This window comes from Copadichromis virginalis, linkage group LG11 (genome assembly GCF_057382275.1).
Source record: "Copadichromis virginalis isolate Kocher_CV1m ecotype Utaka linkage group LG11, C_Virginalis_male_GT1.1, whole genome shotgun sequence".
Taxonomy (NCBI): domain Eukaryota; kingdom Metazoa; phylum Chordata; class Actinopteri; order Cichliformes; family Cichlidae; genus Copadichromis; species Copadichromis virginalis.
This window is the reverse complement of record NC_140628.1, coordinates 5119618-5139144: the sequence shown is the minus strand read 5'-3', so window position 1 is coordinate 5139144 and position 19527 is coordinate 5119618. Positions and strand designations below refer to the sequence as shown.

The window sequence follows — 19527 nt, the reverse complement described above, 5'->3', positions numbered from 1 at the left end:
AAAAGTGAGCAGCTGCTCAGTCGATTTGGAGCAGAAATGACCCCAGCTTGTCACAGACAGTTTGCAGAATGCATGCATCGACGAAGACTGTTGAGCAGATAGTCCATAGTTCATACACACTTGCACAACTTCTAGTACTTTCCATTGCAACTTCTCTCAGAGTAGGTTACCGATCACAATCACACTCACACTCATTTCTCTTGCAAAGCTTTTCACACTAAAACAGGATACTTTTAAAAATGAACCATATGTAACGCAAATTCTCTTTTAAGTAATTTTAAGTAAGTTTTCTAAATACTTAAAACATTTTTGTTTTACATTTTAACAGGGATTTCAATAATATTTCAACACATTTTAATAAATGACATTTTTTAACCTGGTTTAAAACAAATAAGTTGATCAACTAAAAAAAATTAGTTAAAGAAAAACAGGAAAATATAAAATAACCAAAAATTATCAACATGTACTGAATAAATCAGTCTAACACATAATAGTTGTTTATACATAATCCATATTCATATGTATCATATTGATAAAAACCATGTTAATATCTGTAAATTAAAAAATGTTACATTTATTAATCATGTATAAACGACATCCAAAAAATTTTGTTCAAAGTTAAAGCATTGAACATCATATTCACTTCCAAGTTGGGTCACGGTTGGACGTCTAAATTGTGGAACTAGTTTAGACGTCATGTAGTTGTCCAGAATTGGTCATGGACCAACAGACCCTATATAGACATGATCCACATGTCTATCCAATGTTCAGTGTTTAGTGGGATTTGGAGTGCCTCTTTCACAACGCAAAATCTTTGAACCAGAGTATTAAAATGGACCACAAAAGTGACATACTAAACAGCAGACTGCTTGAGTAAGCAGGCAGGACTGTGATATTTGCCCCTATGAGTGTTAATTTATTTGGAACTCATAAATGGGCACTTACCAGTAGTTTTAAGCACAATCCCAGAGTTTCATGGTTCTCTCCTACAGTAGCTTTCACTTACTTTAAATAATCACTTGAAACGTTTAGACCAAAGCGCCACATATTTCTGGCAGAATTGCACACACATACATACTGGTGCACAATTGGAGTGCAATTGCGTAGAAAGCCTGTAAATGAATGCGCCTCCCCCTGGTGGATAAGATATTACCACTTCCTATTCCTAAATACTGCTTGGGATGTTACTACTCGTGGTTGCATCGTCCACATCGCAGGGATATCGTTACGGTCAGTCATCCGAAGAATATATTATGTGTGATAAACAGGACACTAAGGTGATTGGTCAAAACAGTTTAGGGTGGCCTTACCCATATGGAAAAGATATATATAAATCTTATAAAATTTGTATCCGTCTTGTGTGAAACTTGTATGAAAAGCATACAAGAGTAAAAACAGATATAAGATCCCTTGAAAAATTATATAATGAAACTTGTATGTTTTAGATACTTACTAAAACAATGTATGAAAGTAATGAGAAAGTGGCCACTTTCATGAGTAAATCACATATAGGTTTTTACTATTTCTTTTCCATATGGGTATGCCTGATGTTGGCTCAGACTTCAGTTTCTTCTGCAGCTTTCTGGGCATCTCCTTATTTGGAGACGCCACTTCGCCCATCACCATGGCAACCACCTCTTACCCTCCATCAGACCTGCATAAAGAGGATAAGAAAAGGGGGAAGAGCTCCTCTAACCCAGAAATTTACAACTTTTTTTTTCTAACAGAGTCAGGCTCACAAATGTATGTACCTGAGGCCTCCACTAGCAACCCTCCCCTTCATATTCCTTAGAGAAGGGGCCTCTCTCTGTAATGCCTAATATTATGAGAGTAACAGTCTACCTCCAAAACCTCTCCACAATACACTGTGATAAAAAATAAATCCCAGCACTTCCACAACTTGCTATATGTTTAACCAAATTAATCCAAAGAGAAATCTTGCCAAAATGCATAATTTTTGCATTTCATTTGCTGCTTGTATGGAAGCAATAACCCAGAGTAGGCATCAGATCTTATTTAGCTGAACTTCATTCAAATGAAACTAACTGTGGCTCATTTAGTGAATGGGTAGTATGAGCTACATACATACACACACACACACACACACACACACACACACACACACACACACACACACACACACATATATATAGGGAGGCAACAACCGCAGGAGTCCTGCACTGGTTTAAGTATTGGTGATTTTGTTACTTTAATGGAGCTTTTGGTATTGACCCCTATTTTTCAATCATTTTGAGGGGGGCTGAAAAAAGTCAATGCTGATGGATTCCTTAGGAGCTCATATGATTTTATTGGTAAAATAACTAAGAGTGAAAGTTACAAGTTCATATTTTTAAAAGAGATGAACTTTCTGATAGGATTTGAGTTGATTTGAGTTTTTTTCTTTTGAGTGACATTCTTGTCTGTATTTTATAGCAATTGTTAGAGTCATTATGTCAGTGTCTTCCAACTACTAATAAACATCAAGAAGAATGCAAAAAGTAGTATTCCTCCTGAGCAGAAATACTATCATCATCATCATCATCTTAGCACTTTAAAACCAAAGTGCTGAACAACGCAAAAACAAAGAAAAGCAAAATATAGTATAAAATAACAGGAGGCATGTAAGTTTCCCGCCGAGTTAAAAGCCAGTGAATAAAAACAGATTTTCAATCTGGACTTAAAGAACTGCACTGAAAACGTTTGTCTAATATGAAGGGGAAGGTTGTTCCAAAGCATCGGAGCCGCAATTGAGAAAGCTCGATCTCCTCTGAGTTTCAGCCGCGACTTAAGGACTGACAGCAGCAATTGATCGGCTGAACGGAGCGAGCGAGTGAGAACCAGGGTTTTAATAGTTTTGCAATTTTCATTAGTTTTTATTTTTATTTAGTTTTAACTTCAGATTTTCAATTTTATATCAGTTTTAATTAGTTTTTACCAATTGTTTGCTAGTTTAGTTTTTTTTTTTTTTTAAATCCTTAGTTTCAGTTTAGTTTTGATTAGTTTCAGTTATAGCTTTAGTCGTGTTTGCAATAATTAAGTGTAACAAAATCCCAGTTTCATCATATCAGTCATTCTCTTCTGCTTATCCTTGGGTATGTTGCTATTCCAGCTACCATACCCTGCACCCTGGACAGGTCGCCTGTCTGTTGCAGGGCTAACACGCAGAGACAGACAACTCACATTCCCACCTATGGGTTCTTTAAATAAATAAATAAATAAATAAATAAAGGCAGATGAACAACCATTGATACCAGGCAACTATAAAATGTATATCTTGGCCCCAATGAGACTATTAACTCTTGCAGCACCGGGTGTTCGTAATTTTGGTTCAAGTGAATTGATAAACTTTTTGAAGGCAATTGACTCACACAGTTATGTAGATGTCCCCATCCTGTTGTCTCGGGATGCATCACTCTGCCTTGCCTGGGGTTAGCTTCTGTTTTCTGGGATGAGGGTTGAGTGTGCTCCCTTACCTTCTCAAGGTAAGCTAGGTTAGCCTTCTTGTGCGAGCTTTTCAAGTGCACTTTAAGGTTTGTGGGATTTTTTTCCCTTTAGAAATGTCCCTCATAATTTGTCTCTTTCCACTACAAGACACTTGCTTTATCCAAAACACAGTCATATTCAAAGTAATCCCAAATTGGACTCTGGCGCTTTCTTCCGACTTTTCCTGACAAGATTCTGCGCGAGGACGGAGCAGCAACACAGACGACTTGACTAACGTACTGCCACCTGCTGGCATAATTAGACGGCAAGAAAAAAATCTGGAAACTAAACTTCATTTTTACCCTTGCCTATTGTATGACACGCACACATCAATGAAAACTAAACACATTTTTGCTATAAATTCAGTTAATTTTAGTTAGTTTTGTGAACACTCATTACAGTTTTAGTTAGTTTTCCTTTTTTTGTTTATATTTTTATTTCCGTTAACGAAAATTTTTTTTCACTTCTAGTTTTCGTTATGTCGTTAGTTTTCGTTAACGATAATAACCTTGGTAAGAACATGAGGCTTCAACAAATTGGATAAATAAACACGGGCCAGACGGTTTAAAGATTTAAAAACTAATAAAAGGACTTTAAAACGGATCCTAAAAACAATAGAAAGCCAATGTAGTGAAGCCAGAACCGGAGTGATGCGGTCAAATTTCCTTCTACCAGTTAAAAAACGTGTTGCCGCATTTTGCACTAATTGCAAGCGTCAGGGTACCCAACCCCAATTAAAAGGGAATTGCAATAGTCCAAACGTGAGGTAATAAAGGCATGAATAACAGTTTCCAAATTACATTTGGAAAGAAAAGGCTTGACCTTCGATAGGTGTCTGAGTTGATAAAAAAGCTGATTTTACCACCCCATTTACATGACCAACAAAGGTAAGTGCGGAATCAAAATTCACACCAAGATTTACAATTGAACTTTTCAGATGGTAGGTCAAAACACTGAAATCTGCATCTGGAGAAACAATAGAGCGATGCGGGCCAAATAAAATTGCTTCCATTTTATGATCATTAAAATTTAAAAAGTTATTTGCCATCCACAGTTTAACGTCACTGAGACAGTCAAGTAAAGATTGACAGGGAGAAGTATGGTGGCTAAAAGATAAATAAAGCTGACAATCATCAGCATACAAGTGAAAAGATACTTTATGTTTTCAAAATATCGTGCCAAGAGGGAGTGAACACAGCCAGAAGAGTGATGGCCCAAGGATAGATCCTTGGGGCACACCCCAATGCAGAGGGGGAAATCAGGAGTCCTACCAAAAGGGTAGGACTCACAAAATACTGTTAAATTATTTTAATCAATTTTGTGTGTTATTTAAATGACCAAGGCCTGTCATTCTTGCTCTGGGTTTTATCACTTTTATTTAAATAAAATACATTGAGCTATGGTGTAACTTCATTTTTTTCCACAGACTGGGGTTACTCATTAAAAAATAAGCATCTTAAAGGTGAGGAAATAAACACTGCAAAAACATGAGAACATGTTCAAAGTAATTATGAGAATCTCCATATTGACTTGCTCCCATTAATCTAACACTAACATTAAGCTAATGTTTTTTGCTTACTTGAATTTAGTTTACACAGGTTAGTTTTGTTCTTTTTTGTGCTATCATGTTTTGGAAGGATGGCCTCTTGAATCTTAAGTGTGTGTTCTAATATTAATATATTATGCTAATATAATATACTAATATATTATATTATGTTTCTTTCAAAGCAGGGAATGAGGAAGAGTTCGGTAACAGATAAGGGCATCTGTTAATATGCAAATCCATATAGAAAAGAGAAATAAATGTAAAAAATATAAGTTTTTGTTAAAACAAATCTGTGAGCAAGTCATAAAAAGTAAAAGCTCATTTTTGGGGGGGAAAGTAGGAAAATGGAAAAGTGGAAGGACCCAAGTTCTCCTTATGTACTTTTATCTATTCATATGGATAAGATAGGTGGGCTTTTTTTTAACTCTACCTTTTTCATATTTACAGCAGAGTACTGCTTCACAAAATACCAGATTAACTCCATATTGTATAAATAACACAAAATTAATTACAAGTAATGAATTACCACTGATGAAAGAACACTGTGTTCTTTCTGGCTGTTCATATATCTGTCTCCCTCTGTGTTCTTTCCCTGTCTGTTTCTGACTCTTTCTACTTTTTCTTTCTGCTAATTTTGTGTGTGTATATATATATATATTTTAAAAAAAATAAAATAAAATAAAAAACCACCCAGCACGCCCCTGCGGGCGGTTTATCCTTCAAGCTCGGGTCCTCTACCAGAGGCCTGGGAGCTTGAGGGTCCTGCGCAGTATCTTAGCTGTTCCCAGGACTGCGCTCTTCTGGACAGAGATCTCCGATGTTATTCCCGGGATCTGCTGGAGCCACTCGCCTAGCTTGGGAGTCACCGCACCTAGTGCTCAGATTACCACGGGGACCACCGTTACCTTCACCCTCCACATCCTCTCGAGCTCTTCTCTGAGCCCTTGGTATTTCTCCAGCTTCTCGTGTTCCTTCTTCCTCATATTGCTGTCATTCGGAACCGCTACATCGATCACTATGGCCGTCTTCTTCTGTGTGTCTACCACCACTATGTCCGGTTGGTTAGCCACCACCATTTTGTCCGTCTGTATCTGGAAGTCCCACAGGATCTTAGCTCGGTCATTCTCCACCACCCTTGGGGGCATCTCCCATTTTGACCTCGGGACTTCCAGGTTATACTCAGCACAGATGTTCCTGTACACTATGCCGGCCACTTGGTTATGGCGTTCCATGTATGCCTTGCCTGCTAGCATCTTGCACCCTGCTGTTATGTGCTGGATTGTCTCTGGGGCATCTTTACACAGCCTGCACCTGGGGTCTTGCCTGGTGTGATAGCCTCTATGGATCTTGTACTCAGAGCTTGTTCTTGTGCTGCCATGATTAGTGCCTCTGTGCTGTCTTTCAGTCCAGCTTTGTCCAGCCACTGGTAGGATTTCTGGATATCAGCCACCTCCTCTATCTGCCGGTGGTACATACCGTGCAGGGGCCTGTCCTTCCATGATGGTTCCTCGTCTCCCTCCTCTTTCTTGGGTTTCTGCTGCCTGAGGTATTCACTGAGCACTCGGTCAGTTGGGGCCATCTTCCCAATGTATTCTTGGATGTTCCTTGTCTCATCCTGGACTGTGGTGCTGACACTCACCAGTCCCCGGCCCCCTTCCTTCCACTTAGCGCACAGCCTCAGGGTGCTGGACTTGGGGTGAAACCCTCCATGCATGGTAAGGAGCTTTCTTGTCTTTATGTCAGTGGCTTCTATCTCTTCCTTTGGCCAGCCTATTACCCCAGCAGGGTACCTGATCACGGGCAGGGCGTACGTGTTGATGGCCCGGATCTTGTTCTTACCATTCAGCTGACTCCTCAGGACTTGCCTGACCCTCTGCAGGTACTTGGTGGTTGCAGCTTTTCGAGCGGCCTCTTCATGGTTCCCATTCGCTTGCGGGATCCCCAGGTACTTGTAACTGTCCTCTATGTCTGCAATGTTGCCTTCTGCTAGTTCAATCCCCTCAGTTCTGACTACCTTCCCTCTCTTTGTTACCATCCGACTACACTTCTCCAGTCCGAACGACATTCCAATGTCATTGCTGTATAGCCTGGTAGTGTGGATCAGTGAATCGATGTCTCGTTCACTCTTGGCATACAGCTTGATGTCATCCATGTACAGGAGGTGGCTGACAACTGCTCCGTTCCGTAGTCGGTATCCGTAGCCAGTCTTGTTAATGATCTCACTGAGGGGGTTCAGGCCTATGCAGAACAGCAGTGGGGACAGAGCATCTCCTTGGTAGATCCCGCACTTGATGGTGACTTGTGCTATGGGCTTGGAGTTGGCCTCTAGTGTTGTACGCCACATCCCCATTGAGTTCCTGATGAAGGCTCTTAGGGTCCCATTGATCTTGTACAATTCTAGGCATTCCAGTATCCAGCTGTGGGGCATTGAGTCATAGGCCTTCTTGTAATCAATCCAGGCAGTGCACAGGTTGGTCAGTCTGGTCTTGCAGTCTCGGCTGACTGTTCTGTCTACCAGTAGCTGGTGTTTTGCGCCTCTGGTATTCTTGCCAATTCCTTTCTGTGTCCCGCTCATGTATTGACCCATGTGCCTGTTCATCTTAGCCGATATGATGCCCGACAGAAGCTTCCATGTAGTACTGAGACAGGTTATTGGTCGGTAGTTGGAGGGGACCGGTCCCTTCTTGGGGTCCTTGGGGATCAGGACCGTCCGACCTTTGGTTAGCCATTCCGGGTGTCTCTCGTTAACTAGCAGCTGGTTCATTTGTGCTGCCAGACGCTCGTGGAGTGCAGTCAGCTTCTTTAGCCAGTAGGCGTGAACCATGTCGGGCCCTGGTGCTGTCCAACTCTTCATACTGGAGACCCTTTCTTGGATATCTGCCACTGTGATGGTTACTGGACCCTGTTCAGGGAGGTCGCTGTGGTCTGCCCTCAGATCCACTAGCCACTGAGCATTGCCGTTATGGGTTGCGTCCTTCTCCCATATGCTCTTCCAGTATTGCTCCGTCTCCAGCCTTGGTGGTGCTGTTCTCTTATTATTATTGTTCCCTTGCCACTGAGAGTACACCTTTGCCGGTTCTGTGGGGAACAGCTGGTTTATTCTCCTGCCTTCTATCTCTCTGGTGTACCTCCTCAAGCGGCTGGCCAAGGCTATGAGTCTTTGCTTGGCAGTTTCCAAGGCCTCAGGTATGGACAGCTTGCTGTATTTCTTATGCACCTTCTTTGTCGCACCTTTCTGCAACTCTGTTAGTTGGCTAACCTCCCTCCGTGCTACTTTGATCTTGCCCTCTAGTCTCCTTCTCCATGGAGGGTACTGCCCCTTGTGACTGTTCAACTTGTAGCCAAGCATCTCACTGATCACTGCTGCTATATTGTAGATCAGCTTGTTAGTGTCGGTAATCGTGGTTGTAGGTATTGTCCGTAGTGCTGCATTAACATCATCTAGCAGACCTTCTTAGGGTACTTCACGTAATCTTGGTAACCGGCTACGGGGGATCCAGGTTTCAAGCTTGGCCATGATCCTATTTTTCAGGTCAGTTCCTCTCGCACTCAACGATCCTTCTCCTATCGCACTTGGGGCTGACCTGGCGTCCTGACTCCTCCTTGCTGTAGCATTTGTGTTGTACCTCGTCAATCTCTAGCTGTGAGAGCAGTCCCTTCTTTCGAATGTTGGAACACTGAGCTACTAGTTGTTTCGCCGTCATTGTGGATGTTGGGTATCGAAGAATCCATAGGTCCCTCATCCTATTCATATATATGTTAGGGTTAATATCTTATTACAGCAATTAGAGCATGCTGTAGTTATTACAAGTAATGCGCTGTAGTGGTTTTTATTGTATCTATTTAATAGACTCCAATTTGTTAATTTAAATGGAGAGACCTCTTCACACACTAAGGTCAATTATGGTGTTCCACAGGGTTCAGTGCTAGGACCAATTCTGTTTACATTATACATGCTTCCCTTAGGCCAGGGGTGTCAAACTCAATTGCACAGGGGGCCAAAACTCAAGGCACACTTTAGGCCACGAGCCAAACAAGATAAACATTTATTCAACACACTAAAACAATGTTTTTTAAACATAAATATGAATAAAAACTGACAAGAATATTATTCCAGAGCCTTCGGTTTTCAGGCCCCTCTTCTGTGAAACCAGCTTCCAGTTTGGATTCAGGAGGCAAACACTATCACTACTTTTAAGATTAGGCTTCAAACTTTACTTTTTGCTAAAGCATATAGTTAGGGCTGGACCAGGTGACCCTGAATCCTCCCTTAGTTATGCTCCAACAGGTGCAGGCTGCTGGGGGATTCCCATGATGCATTGAGTATTTCTTTGCGTTAATAGACCTCTCTGCACTGAATCATACTTGTTATTAATCTCTCTTCCACAGCATGTCTTTTGTCCTGTCTTGCTTCTCTCACCCCAGTAGGGCGTCGTTCTGCCTGAGGTTTCTTCCTGTTAAAAGGGAGTTTTTCCTTCCCACTGTCACCTAAGTGCTTGCTCATAAGGGGTCATTGTTGGGTTTTTCTCTGTATGTGTTACTGTAGGGTCTACCTTACAATATAAAGCACCTTGAGCGACTGTTGTTGTGATTTGGTGCTGTATAAATAAAAAAATTGAAATTGAAATGAAACTGGTCTTATGACCATTCCACTCTTGGCTCAAACAAATCTCTTCTGCTTGTTGCTTTTCCTTTGTAGTGGTTTCCTAGCAAGGCTGCTACTGGAACTCTGTGTGCCATTTATCTGGGCTGTAATCTGAGCTGCTGTTAATTTGCCATTTCTAAATCTGGTGACTCGGATTAATTTATACTCAGCAGCAGAGGTGACTCTTGGTCTTCCTTTCCTGGGGCGCTCCTCATGTGAGCAAGTTTCATCACAGCGCCTGATTGTTTTTGCGAGGGACACATTGGGGACACATTCAAAGTTTTAGCAATTTTCCAGGATGACTGACCTTCAGTTCTTAGGGTAATGATAGGCTGTCATTTCTCTGTACTTAGCTGATTGGTTCTTGCCATAGTATGAATTCTAACAGTTGTCAAATAGGCTTCTGGCCACACAACTGATGGTCCCAACCCCATAAAGAAGGTAAGAAATTCCACAAATGAACCCTGACAAAGCACACCTGTGAAGTGAAAACCATTTCAGGTGACTACATTATGAAGCTCATTGAGAGAAGGCCAAGGGTTTGTGAACAAAGCAAAGGGTGGCTACTTTGAGGAATCTAAAATATAGGACATATTTAGAGTTATTTAATAATTTTTTTCTTTGCTACATAATTCCATATATTTTGCTTCATATATTTAATATCTTCAGTATGTATCTACAATGTAGAAAGGAGTAAAAATAAAGAAAAACTATACCCAAACAGTCAAAATATTGGAAACTTTAGGCATTTTTTAAATATGCTATAAAATAAAAGCATGAAATGATTACAAAAACACTGATGACGACCCTAAATTGAACCACTATCAAGGCTTGAATTACCTCACACACCTGTACTACAGGCCTATAAAACTAATAAAGTAACTCTAATAAATTTAAATTAATAACATGCTGTTTGAGACAGAACGAAGGTTTAGTTACTGAGGTTCTCTGTACTTAGATACCTCTCCTGTATTGTATATTCTCTTATTCTCTTTGACGCTGTAAAATAGGGCATCTAGGGCAACCTGAGTATGAAGCTTCGATAAATTCAAAGATCTGCAATACTAGAAGCTGGTATGGGTGAAGCAGCAGAAGGACTAGACAATGAATAGCACTGATGCCATTGCAGAGTTTGTCTTTTGATGAACAGTTACAAGAAAAATAATTGCAAACTTTTTGGATTTGTCAGAATTTCTAAAAAGTCTTCGAAACTATACAAAACTGTTATTGACACTAAAGGGGGTTCAGTGTGCTCTTTACTTTTTCCAGACCACTCTATTAAGTTGCTACTGCTTTTCATTAAAAACACATAACTAGCATAACTTTTGGTGTGTTATTTGGTAAGCCAGATAGTATTTGTTTGTAACTGTACTGTTACAGTTTTCACTCACTGACTGAATACATTTTAGTGTTTAAACCATTGCAAACTACCAATTCTACTTTGAACAAGCACAATTATTTTGGATTTGCGTGACCAGACAAGTTTATATATCTGCTGTACTGCAGATATAAATTAAAACTGCACTCATTGTTGAAAACTGAGTACAGTGCTTAGCTCCACAGTTTACTCAGTATTATATGATTTGCCCTCAGTACATTTGCAGTGTGCCCCCAGTATCCCTTCCCCTAGTCTTCCTGTGTACAGAGGGCAGGCATACTTTCTATAGGGCCCCTAAACTTCATGCCAGCACTGGTCACCCACTCTATGGGCAGTCCACTGTGGGCCAAGGTGGACAATGCTTGTGTTAAGATGTGTATGTGTGTGTCTGCTGAGCTAACATTAAAATGCATTAAGGGTCTTTCAGTTGAAAAATGACCCATTTCCAAATGTATCAGAATCTTGTAACACTGCTCAATTGACTACATGCCAGCATGTTATTGCCTGCACGATTTGTCAGTGTAGCTCAGTGGGTACAGTTAATGACTTGTGATCTAAAGGGAGGTCTCCTAGTTCTTGCTCTGGTTCGCACCATGAATATCTGTTTCCTTGGTTTGTCTCTGACTTCACCTCTATCTGCATGTCTCTCCTTATTTCATGCCAATATTTGATCCCCCGCTCCTCTTATCCTTTGACTTTAGAGCTTTCTAACACCTCTACCTTTTCTCTATACCTCTATAATTTTGACCATATCACTAGGGAAAAAAGCCAATTGCAGTCATTTCTGGCTGCAGTATCTGACAAAAGGATGGGTGAAATGGCTGGCGTGAGAAGCTTATGCAGGTTGTGATGTTGATCTCAGCCTGCTGTAATGGCACCGGGCCATTAATCCTCCCTGTCATTTGCAATGACATGTGCTTTTGAACAAGGAAAATAGCTCTGCCCATATAACTTATACAGCAGACTCTCAACTCCCACAGCCAGCCTGTGGCTTAGTGCCATGTCATTTTCCCTGTCCAGACTATCATCATCACTGCAGTTAGATTGTACCTAAGAGGCTCCTGCAGTCTTTGATGTCCATTCATTTTCCAATTCTATTCACTATCATAACAATGTACAGTCTATTATTATAATTCATGCAAATGTCAGTTCCTCTACTATAACACACTTTAATGATATATCATTACTTAATTAATTCAACTTCAATGTGACAGTTCTTTAAATTCTTTATATTTGTTTGTTGATCTCATTTTGACAGGTCAGCTTGGTCTCAAAAAAGTCCTACTGATAATGAAGAATTTTTAAACAGTTTCTCAATGCTAAGTACATAACCAGCCATTTGCCAAAGTCCAACTGATGAATCCTTTGTATTCCTATTAACGGTATATTCTGGTTGTCACCAACAATAGTCTTGTCAACCAAACCAATTCAGATCAGGCACTGGTTGCTCTTTTTCATGAAATCTGAAGAATGTGGCATTCTACCAGCCAGTCGTGGGGGGCATCTTCAGGCCATTGTTGCTTGTCATTTGTCCCGTGGCTCTGGTTGAGGCAAAAAAAAAAGTGCATCTGTTGTGTTGGCATATATTACAACATAGAAGCGGGATAAAAACAAACCCGTTCCAGTACCTCAGATGCCACAGTTCTACAGTGAGGCAATGAGAAAATCCAACCCACTGGACAGACAGACTCTTGTGGAAATGTTCAAACCTAGATATTGTTTTGGTTTTTGGTTCATTGCTGTCATTCCTGCTGTTACAATGTTGTCTGCTCCATGCTTCACTGAGCTAAGAAGTGTGTGCTCATATTATGTTTTGTTTTTTTTCTAAAGCCACACAGGTCAGCCCCTCAGAACTGCAAGATGTGTTTCAGGAGACCTCCTCCAATATCTTCCAGATCAACGCCAATGGTAAAATGAGTGTCTGTGCTTTATTTTAAAAACTACTGAATAAGTATATTTTTAGTAGTGCTCTGTTATGAATTCTACCATTAGTCTATGTCTATGTCTGAACACAGATCAGGCCACACTAGTTTTGTGAGATTAGGGTTAAATGTATTGCTTCGATATTAAGATTAGATAAAATTAGATTAGAGGTTAGAATTACAATGAGGACTATATTAGGGTTAAATTGTAACATTTAAAACTGGCATGGCTTAAATTTGGAATTGGGGTCATTGGTTTTTAAAATTAGAGTAGGTTTGTGGATAAAAATCCAATTTAAGATTAGTCAATGTGTCTTGGAATACTGATAGGATCAAAACTTTACAGAGTAGTTTTGGAAATTGAAATTAACTTCAATTTCTTCTGAAACTTTTCATTTCAGAGCTATGTTTGAATTCATGGTTGAAATAAGTTTCATGTTTACTTTGGCATTAATTCTGGATTTAAGATCAAGGCCATCACTGGGGCGATCGTGGCTCAAGAGTTGGCACTTCATCTTGTAATCGGAAGGTTGCCGGTTCGAGCCCCGGCTCTGACAGTCTTGGTCGTTGTGTCCTTGGGTAAGGCACTTCACCCGTTGCCTACTGGTCAGAGGCGCCCCAGTGGCGCCAGTGTCTGGCAGCCTCGCCTCTGTCAGTGCGCCCCAGGGCAGCTGTGGCTACAGCTTTGGGGTCCTTAGGAACTAAGTAAAGCGCTACACAAATACAGGCCATTTACCATTTCACTATTTATTAGATGTGAACTGAAATATGAAAATGCTGCATATGGTATAAAAGTTATAGCTTGGTTTCCATTTAGTGAGAGATAATGCCATACTGTATCCTCTGTGTTTTAGCTTTGATAATATTTTTGGGTTAATTTAATGCTAAGTTTAGTCTGAGGTTATTTAAAGATTATGACTAACAACAGATTTATATTTGAGTTAAGGCAAATTTATATTTTGGTTTTAGGTTTGAGTTTTAAAAGTGGTACTTTTAAAACTAAGGATGAAAGATTAGTAGCTGGGTTTTATTTCAACCTAATTTACACATCAAGTTAAAAAATTTTATGGGTTTAATTTAGAATTGAGGTCAGATCAAGTAGTAATAATATCCTGAAAAATTCAATAATGGTTAAGTAGTTTAATCAGTTTAAATTCTGTTAATTTGAAGATAAAATGTTAATTTGGTTTGGTCAGATTTAAAGTTGAGTTAAGGGTATCTAAAAATACAGCTAAGTGTGGAAACAGTGTGAGAGTTGAAGTGAACTACTTTTGCTTAGGATTGGGATCATCTTGATAAGACATTTTATCTACCTTAACAGAGACTTAACAGGGACAGAATAGATGTTGAAATGATTCAAATTTCAGCGAAGTTTTTCTTTCAAATCAAGTGTGAAAGAGTATTTGTGAGGCCTGAATACACCTCTTAACATTTGTATCATCCATTTGTTCCTCCAGTGGTCACACTAGAGAAAAATCTTCAGTCACTGGGAACGTCTAGAGATACCGCAGAGCTCCGACAGAGTCTGTGAGTAGCACTCACGCCATATAAAACCACATACTTTGATTCTACATACTTGCTGGTCCACTTCAGTGTAAGAGTTACATTTATCTCCGCTGTCCAGAAAAGTGCTTATTTTCTTTTTGTTTCACCACCCTCTTATGTATTGATTGTTCTTTTTTAGTTGAGCTGCCAGCAATTACCAGATTCAACACTGATGACAAAGTGTCCAATCTAAGATGATTGCATCTGTTTAAAATGCATTACATCCCACTGTGATTGCTGGCATGTCATCAATTCTATTGAACACTTTTTTATGATCGCCTTGGAGACTTACTGACAATGCTTGGCTGCTTTTATTTTCAACTTCCCATTTTCCTTGCACGGTATTGATGCGGCGCCTCCGACTGATGCAAATTGCATCCAGTATGGTGGTTTGTGTTATTCAGTTGTTCTCACTGTTTGTTCAAGAGGCTTTGTAGTTTGTCAGAAATGTAACTTTTAGAGCTCATTATCTAGATGCTTCTGTTTTGATTGGCATATTTTGTGGATGCAACAGTTATCTGCTGTCACCAGTGATAAAGTTAGGCACAAAGTGATTCATTTTGCATATTATGGGCACATTCACAAAGAGCATGCTTAATGACATTATGGTTTTGGCCAATGCTTTCACCTTGCCAGTCTGCTGATTCTAAAGTTTTCTGCCACTGCAAGGGGTAAAGGCTTTAATTAGCAATTATCCGGTGAAAACGAACAACATACCTCTTGACCTCTTTGTGACCACACTGTTGCTTTATTTTTTTGCAACTCTTATATTCTACATAACTAATAAACAAAAAAAGCGCTTTACTTTGACATTTAACAATAAGAACATCTTTTGTACATTTATTACACAAAGCAGGCACCATGTGGAGCATTCTTGACAAGGGGCTATTGACTGACCTGTTATTTTTGTTGTAAATGCCTATTGAACTGTTGTTTTCCTCCTGGGATTCTATTGACTTAGATGCATTTTAAATAAAGGCAGTACTTGTAAGGTTAGCATGAAAGTGTTGATCTGAAAAAAGCAAAAACCAAGAACATGGCTCAAATGTCAGCCATTTCTCCATTTTTAATAACACACAATGTTGAAGAATTGAGTATGTTATACTGTAGTATGTGGTCAGGAGCCTTTTAAACAACAAGCCTTATCTGAACATCAAGTTTTTTTGTGAAAGGCATTAGGTACTGCAGCTATAAAATATAGTTAAAGGGAAGTTAAAAATGCTGGAAGAAAGTAAAATTATAATTTTACTTTCACCTAATTCTGTTATGGTAAATGCAGATGGACCCAGGAAGCAGAACGCACGGAGGCAGAGTTGCGGTGAAGACAGTTTATTTACAGTGAGGGGGAGGTATTTACAAGGACAAAATATATACAGTGTATGAATGGGGACGCAGAGCCAGGACGTGCAGGTGATGAAAACACACACAGGTAGTGCACTCGATTTGGTACTGTTTGATGCCAAAACCTCCAGACGGAAAACAAACCAGTCGAGGCAAAATCCTAGGGAGGAAACAAAACTTACAGTCACCAAAATAATCCAAGGGCTCCAGCAGGCAGGGGCAGAATTTCAGACGCTCCAAAAAAACGCCAATACTCCGACACTAGTCTTCTGTCAGGTAGCTCCTAAAGAACACTTCTGAGGAAAGCATCTGATGAGTAACAGGTGTGCCAGGTTCAGTGACTCACTGCCCCGCCTACCTATACAAAAAGGGAGGCACCAAAAAACACATACAGACAAAAACACCACATAACCAGAACCCAACTCCTAACAAATTCTAGTAATGACCACACATTAACCAAAGAAAACTGGGCTATTTACGGATTCAGTGACTTCTTCAGGATGAAAAAAGTACAGTGTAGGATTTATATTGGAAAGTGTCTATAGAGATTGAAAATGTGACATCACTCAGGGGTAAAACCGCAAAGAATTCTAGGAACTCGTGGCAAGCGGTACTAGCGCACGCAGGCTTTCAATTGAAATCAGTTATACAGCGATAAAAAGAAACACAAAAAATGGCAAGAAGCTGTTGTATTATTAACTGCAATAGCCGGTCGCATGACAGCCACGGGAAGCCGACGGGTAAAGAGATCGGTTGTTATCGGATTACGTCGTTGAAGAGAAATTGTTCGAGCCATGTTTCCGAAGTAACAAAGACGCGACGGATGGCCTGGATTGCAGCCATTCAAAGATCAAATATAACGTCCCAGAACACTCCAGCTCACAGGTTAGTCTGCTCCAAGCATTTACACGAAGGTCAGAGTTTTTTAGTAGTTAATACGTCACTTTCATAACATAACTGGTGATATAGGTTACAAGCAAGTCTGGCGCTGAACAGAAATTGTCGCGCTATGCTCCTTTGTTTATTGTGCATAAATAGTGAATTGTCCTGACACAATATTGCGTTTCACTTCTGTTATTATGGTACATTGACAAAAACATATACTTTTATTCACAGGATAAAACAGTTTTTTGTATCACTAATTGTCCAGTACGATTACAGCATACAATATTATTGTCACTGCTACATTTCTGTAATGCTACCAGAAATTATTTCCACTACTAATTAATTACCGTTGAGCTCAAAGGTCCTATTAATAAACGGTTAAGGAATGTGTATTTATGACGACGATTTGTGAGACTGGTAAACTTATGATACGTACGATGGTCTTTACTTTCTACACGGTGCATTTCAAGGTCCTGCACCCATCCGTCGGTAAACTGTACCTGGGCTTGTTGCAGTGACCTGAAGTTACTAAACTTCATGAGTGTATGCACTCACTCCAAGAACCGTATGATTATAAATATGAGCGTGGTGAAAGTTGGGCAGCACGCTAACGTCTTTTGTCCCTCTGTGTGCTCGTAAGGGTCTGACCCTTTCACTCCTTTGATTTTTTTTTCCTCGTATCTTTTCTTTGACTTTTCATCAAGTCTGTCTTTGTACGGACCGGCATTGTTCTCCTTCGTTTTGTACATACCTTTTTGGGGGGCAAAGAAAAAGAAAGAATTTATTGGAACCGAAGAATGAACGTTTGCATTTGATGCAGGTACTTGGATTGTTTTGCCACGAGTTCCCGGCATGCAATGCGCGAAAGTCACGTGGTCTGTCAATCTCTATAGGGGAGAGTAGTGCAGCACATAAAAATCTCACACAAGATCAGCACTAACAGAAAAACAATTTAGGAAGCTGCTTGTATCGAGGAAGTAAAAGGAAAAAGGATGTGGGTCCAACTTTATAGTTACAGGAGGATAAGGACAATGGAAAGCCAATCAAACATCTTTAAAGCTACACAATTTGCTCAAAACTTAGCCTAGCAACATATAAACTCAAAAAACAGCACAAATTAAGTTTGCTGACGTTGTGGTATGTAGTCTTTATCCTGTTGTGAGAGTGATTTTCAGGTGAAACTGGCCTTACATCAGCCACAGAAAATGCACTCTGGAATCTCTGGAAATTTACTAGAAATCTTTCTCACTCTGGAAAAATATCAAAAGCTGATGTCCACAGGTTACCTCATGCAGCTTTGTTGCCTAAAACCAAACCCCAATGTTTTATATGAACATGCTTTTTGCTGACTCATCAAAACCATAAAGAGTAAATAGAGAGTAAATACCATCCTTACAATCGTGAGTCAGTGACAATGATGTTATTAAACCTGTCAGAAAGTTCTTACCTGCCATTTCAGCCTACTTTCAAACATCAGTTAATGCAGTTTTGTCAAAGCCACAGACATGGCTCACTTACACACAAATTCACGCTCTGCATCTGACCCCCGATGCACAGGTTTAAGGTACTGTCACTCCTGATTGATCATTTATGATGATGAGGGTTTTTTTTTTTTTAATTTTTGGACCACTTATCCATCCCAGTGAACAGTGAATTTTAACTTACTTTGCCTGTTTTTCAGTCCTTTCATTTAGCTCCTTTTATCATGTATATAATGAAAGTCTGCCTAATCTGCACACTGTAACACGCCAAGCTTCAAGTGCAGATTTGTTGGTATCTAAAACTGGACAATTATCTGCTTCTGCGGGAAATTAGACCAAACCACATTATCGTAGCAGAACAAGGTGGTCCTTTTTTGAATTTTCCACACTCAGCATATTTTAAAATTGTGGTTTAAGACCAGATAAGGTCAGGTCCCCATATAGGAGCCTCTACTATAGAAAAGATTAAAACAATAGTGATGTACCCATGTCTACATAGAGAATAACTATTCTTATTCTTTATACTGCCTGTGAAGCCATTTCCAGAACTTAACTCCACTGTAAGAAAAGGGAAATGAAATACATCCCCCACTATTCTCTCTGATTAAGCTTGCTTGAGTCAGCATCTTTCAAAGTCACAGTCTAATTTCCTCTTTCATTCCTTATCATGCTGTGGTGGAGGAATACCTACTAGTTTCATGCAGGTTTTGTTGCCAGAACCAACTAATCACATTGTAAACATGGGTAATCAGAAGCTTAATGTGGTGATATAAAGATGTACACATATGAAAAAATACATACAGTAGCTACTATAGCATATAGAGTATTCATTTGCATGTACACCGTCATAAGCTGTTGTCAGTAGCTGCCGTGAAGATATTTTCTTCCTCACCTTAGCTGTCCTGCTGTGGAAATATCACAGCAGGACATGGGCTTCATATGTTAAACGTTGTTTCTCCCATCTTTGTAAAAGGTGTATTCACCTGACAATGAACGGAAAACTAACTGGGGAAAACACTTGTGCACTCACTTTGTCCTTCAGAACACCCTTGATAAACACAGACACAAATTGTATTCTTTGTCTTGTAAATTATAAGGGGGTCTAGAGGACAAGCTGGAGCAACTCTTGAGATGTCGCACAAACACAAATAACGAGATTAACTGCCTATACAGACAGTAGGAATGGGAACCTCAAGTCTTAAGTTTAGCTTGAGAAGTAGATGAGGCATGCCAGTGTCAAATGACTTGATTCTCCTTGAAACAGTGTCGATAGTAAAGCTAGTATATTTGAAAACAACCAG

At 39.8% G+C, this 19527-nt stretch overlaps 1 protein-coding gene across 4 annotated transcripts in view; it reads left to right on the top strand.

Annotated features, from left to right (window-relative positions):
* Positions 1–19527, top strand: part of tsnare1 (T-SNARE Domain Containing 1) — a 274342-nt gene that overhangs the window by 104646 nt on the left and 150169 nt on the right. For all 4 annotated transcript variants that reach the window (XM_085472891.1, XM_085472888.1, XM_085472889.1 and 1 more), the window contains exons 3-4: positions 12883–12960; positions 14432–14501. In XM_085472891.1, coding sequence (XP_085329017.1) covers positions 12883–12960; positions 14432–14501 — 148 coding nt within the window. The remainder of the gene's footprint in view (positions 1–12882; positions 12961–14431; positions 14502–19527) is intronic.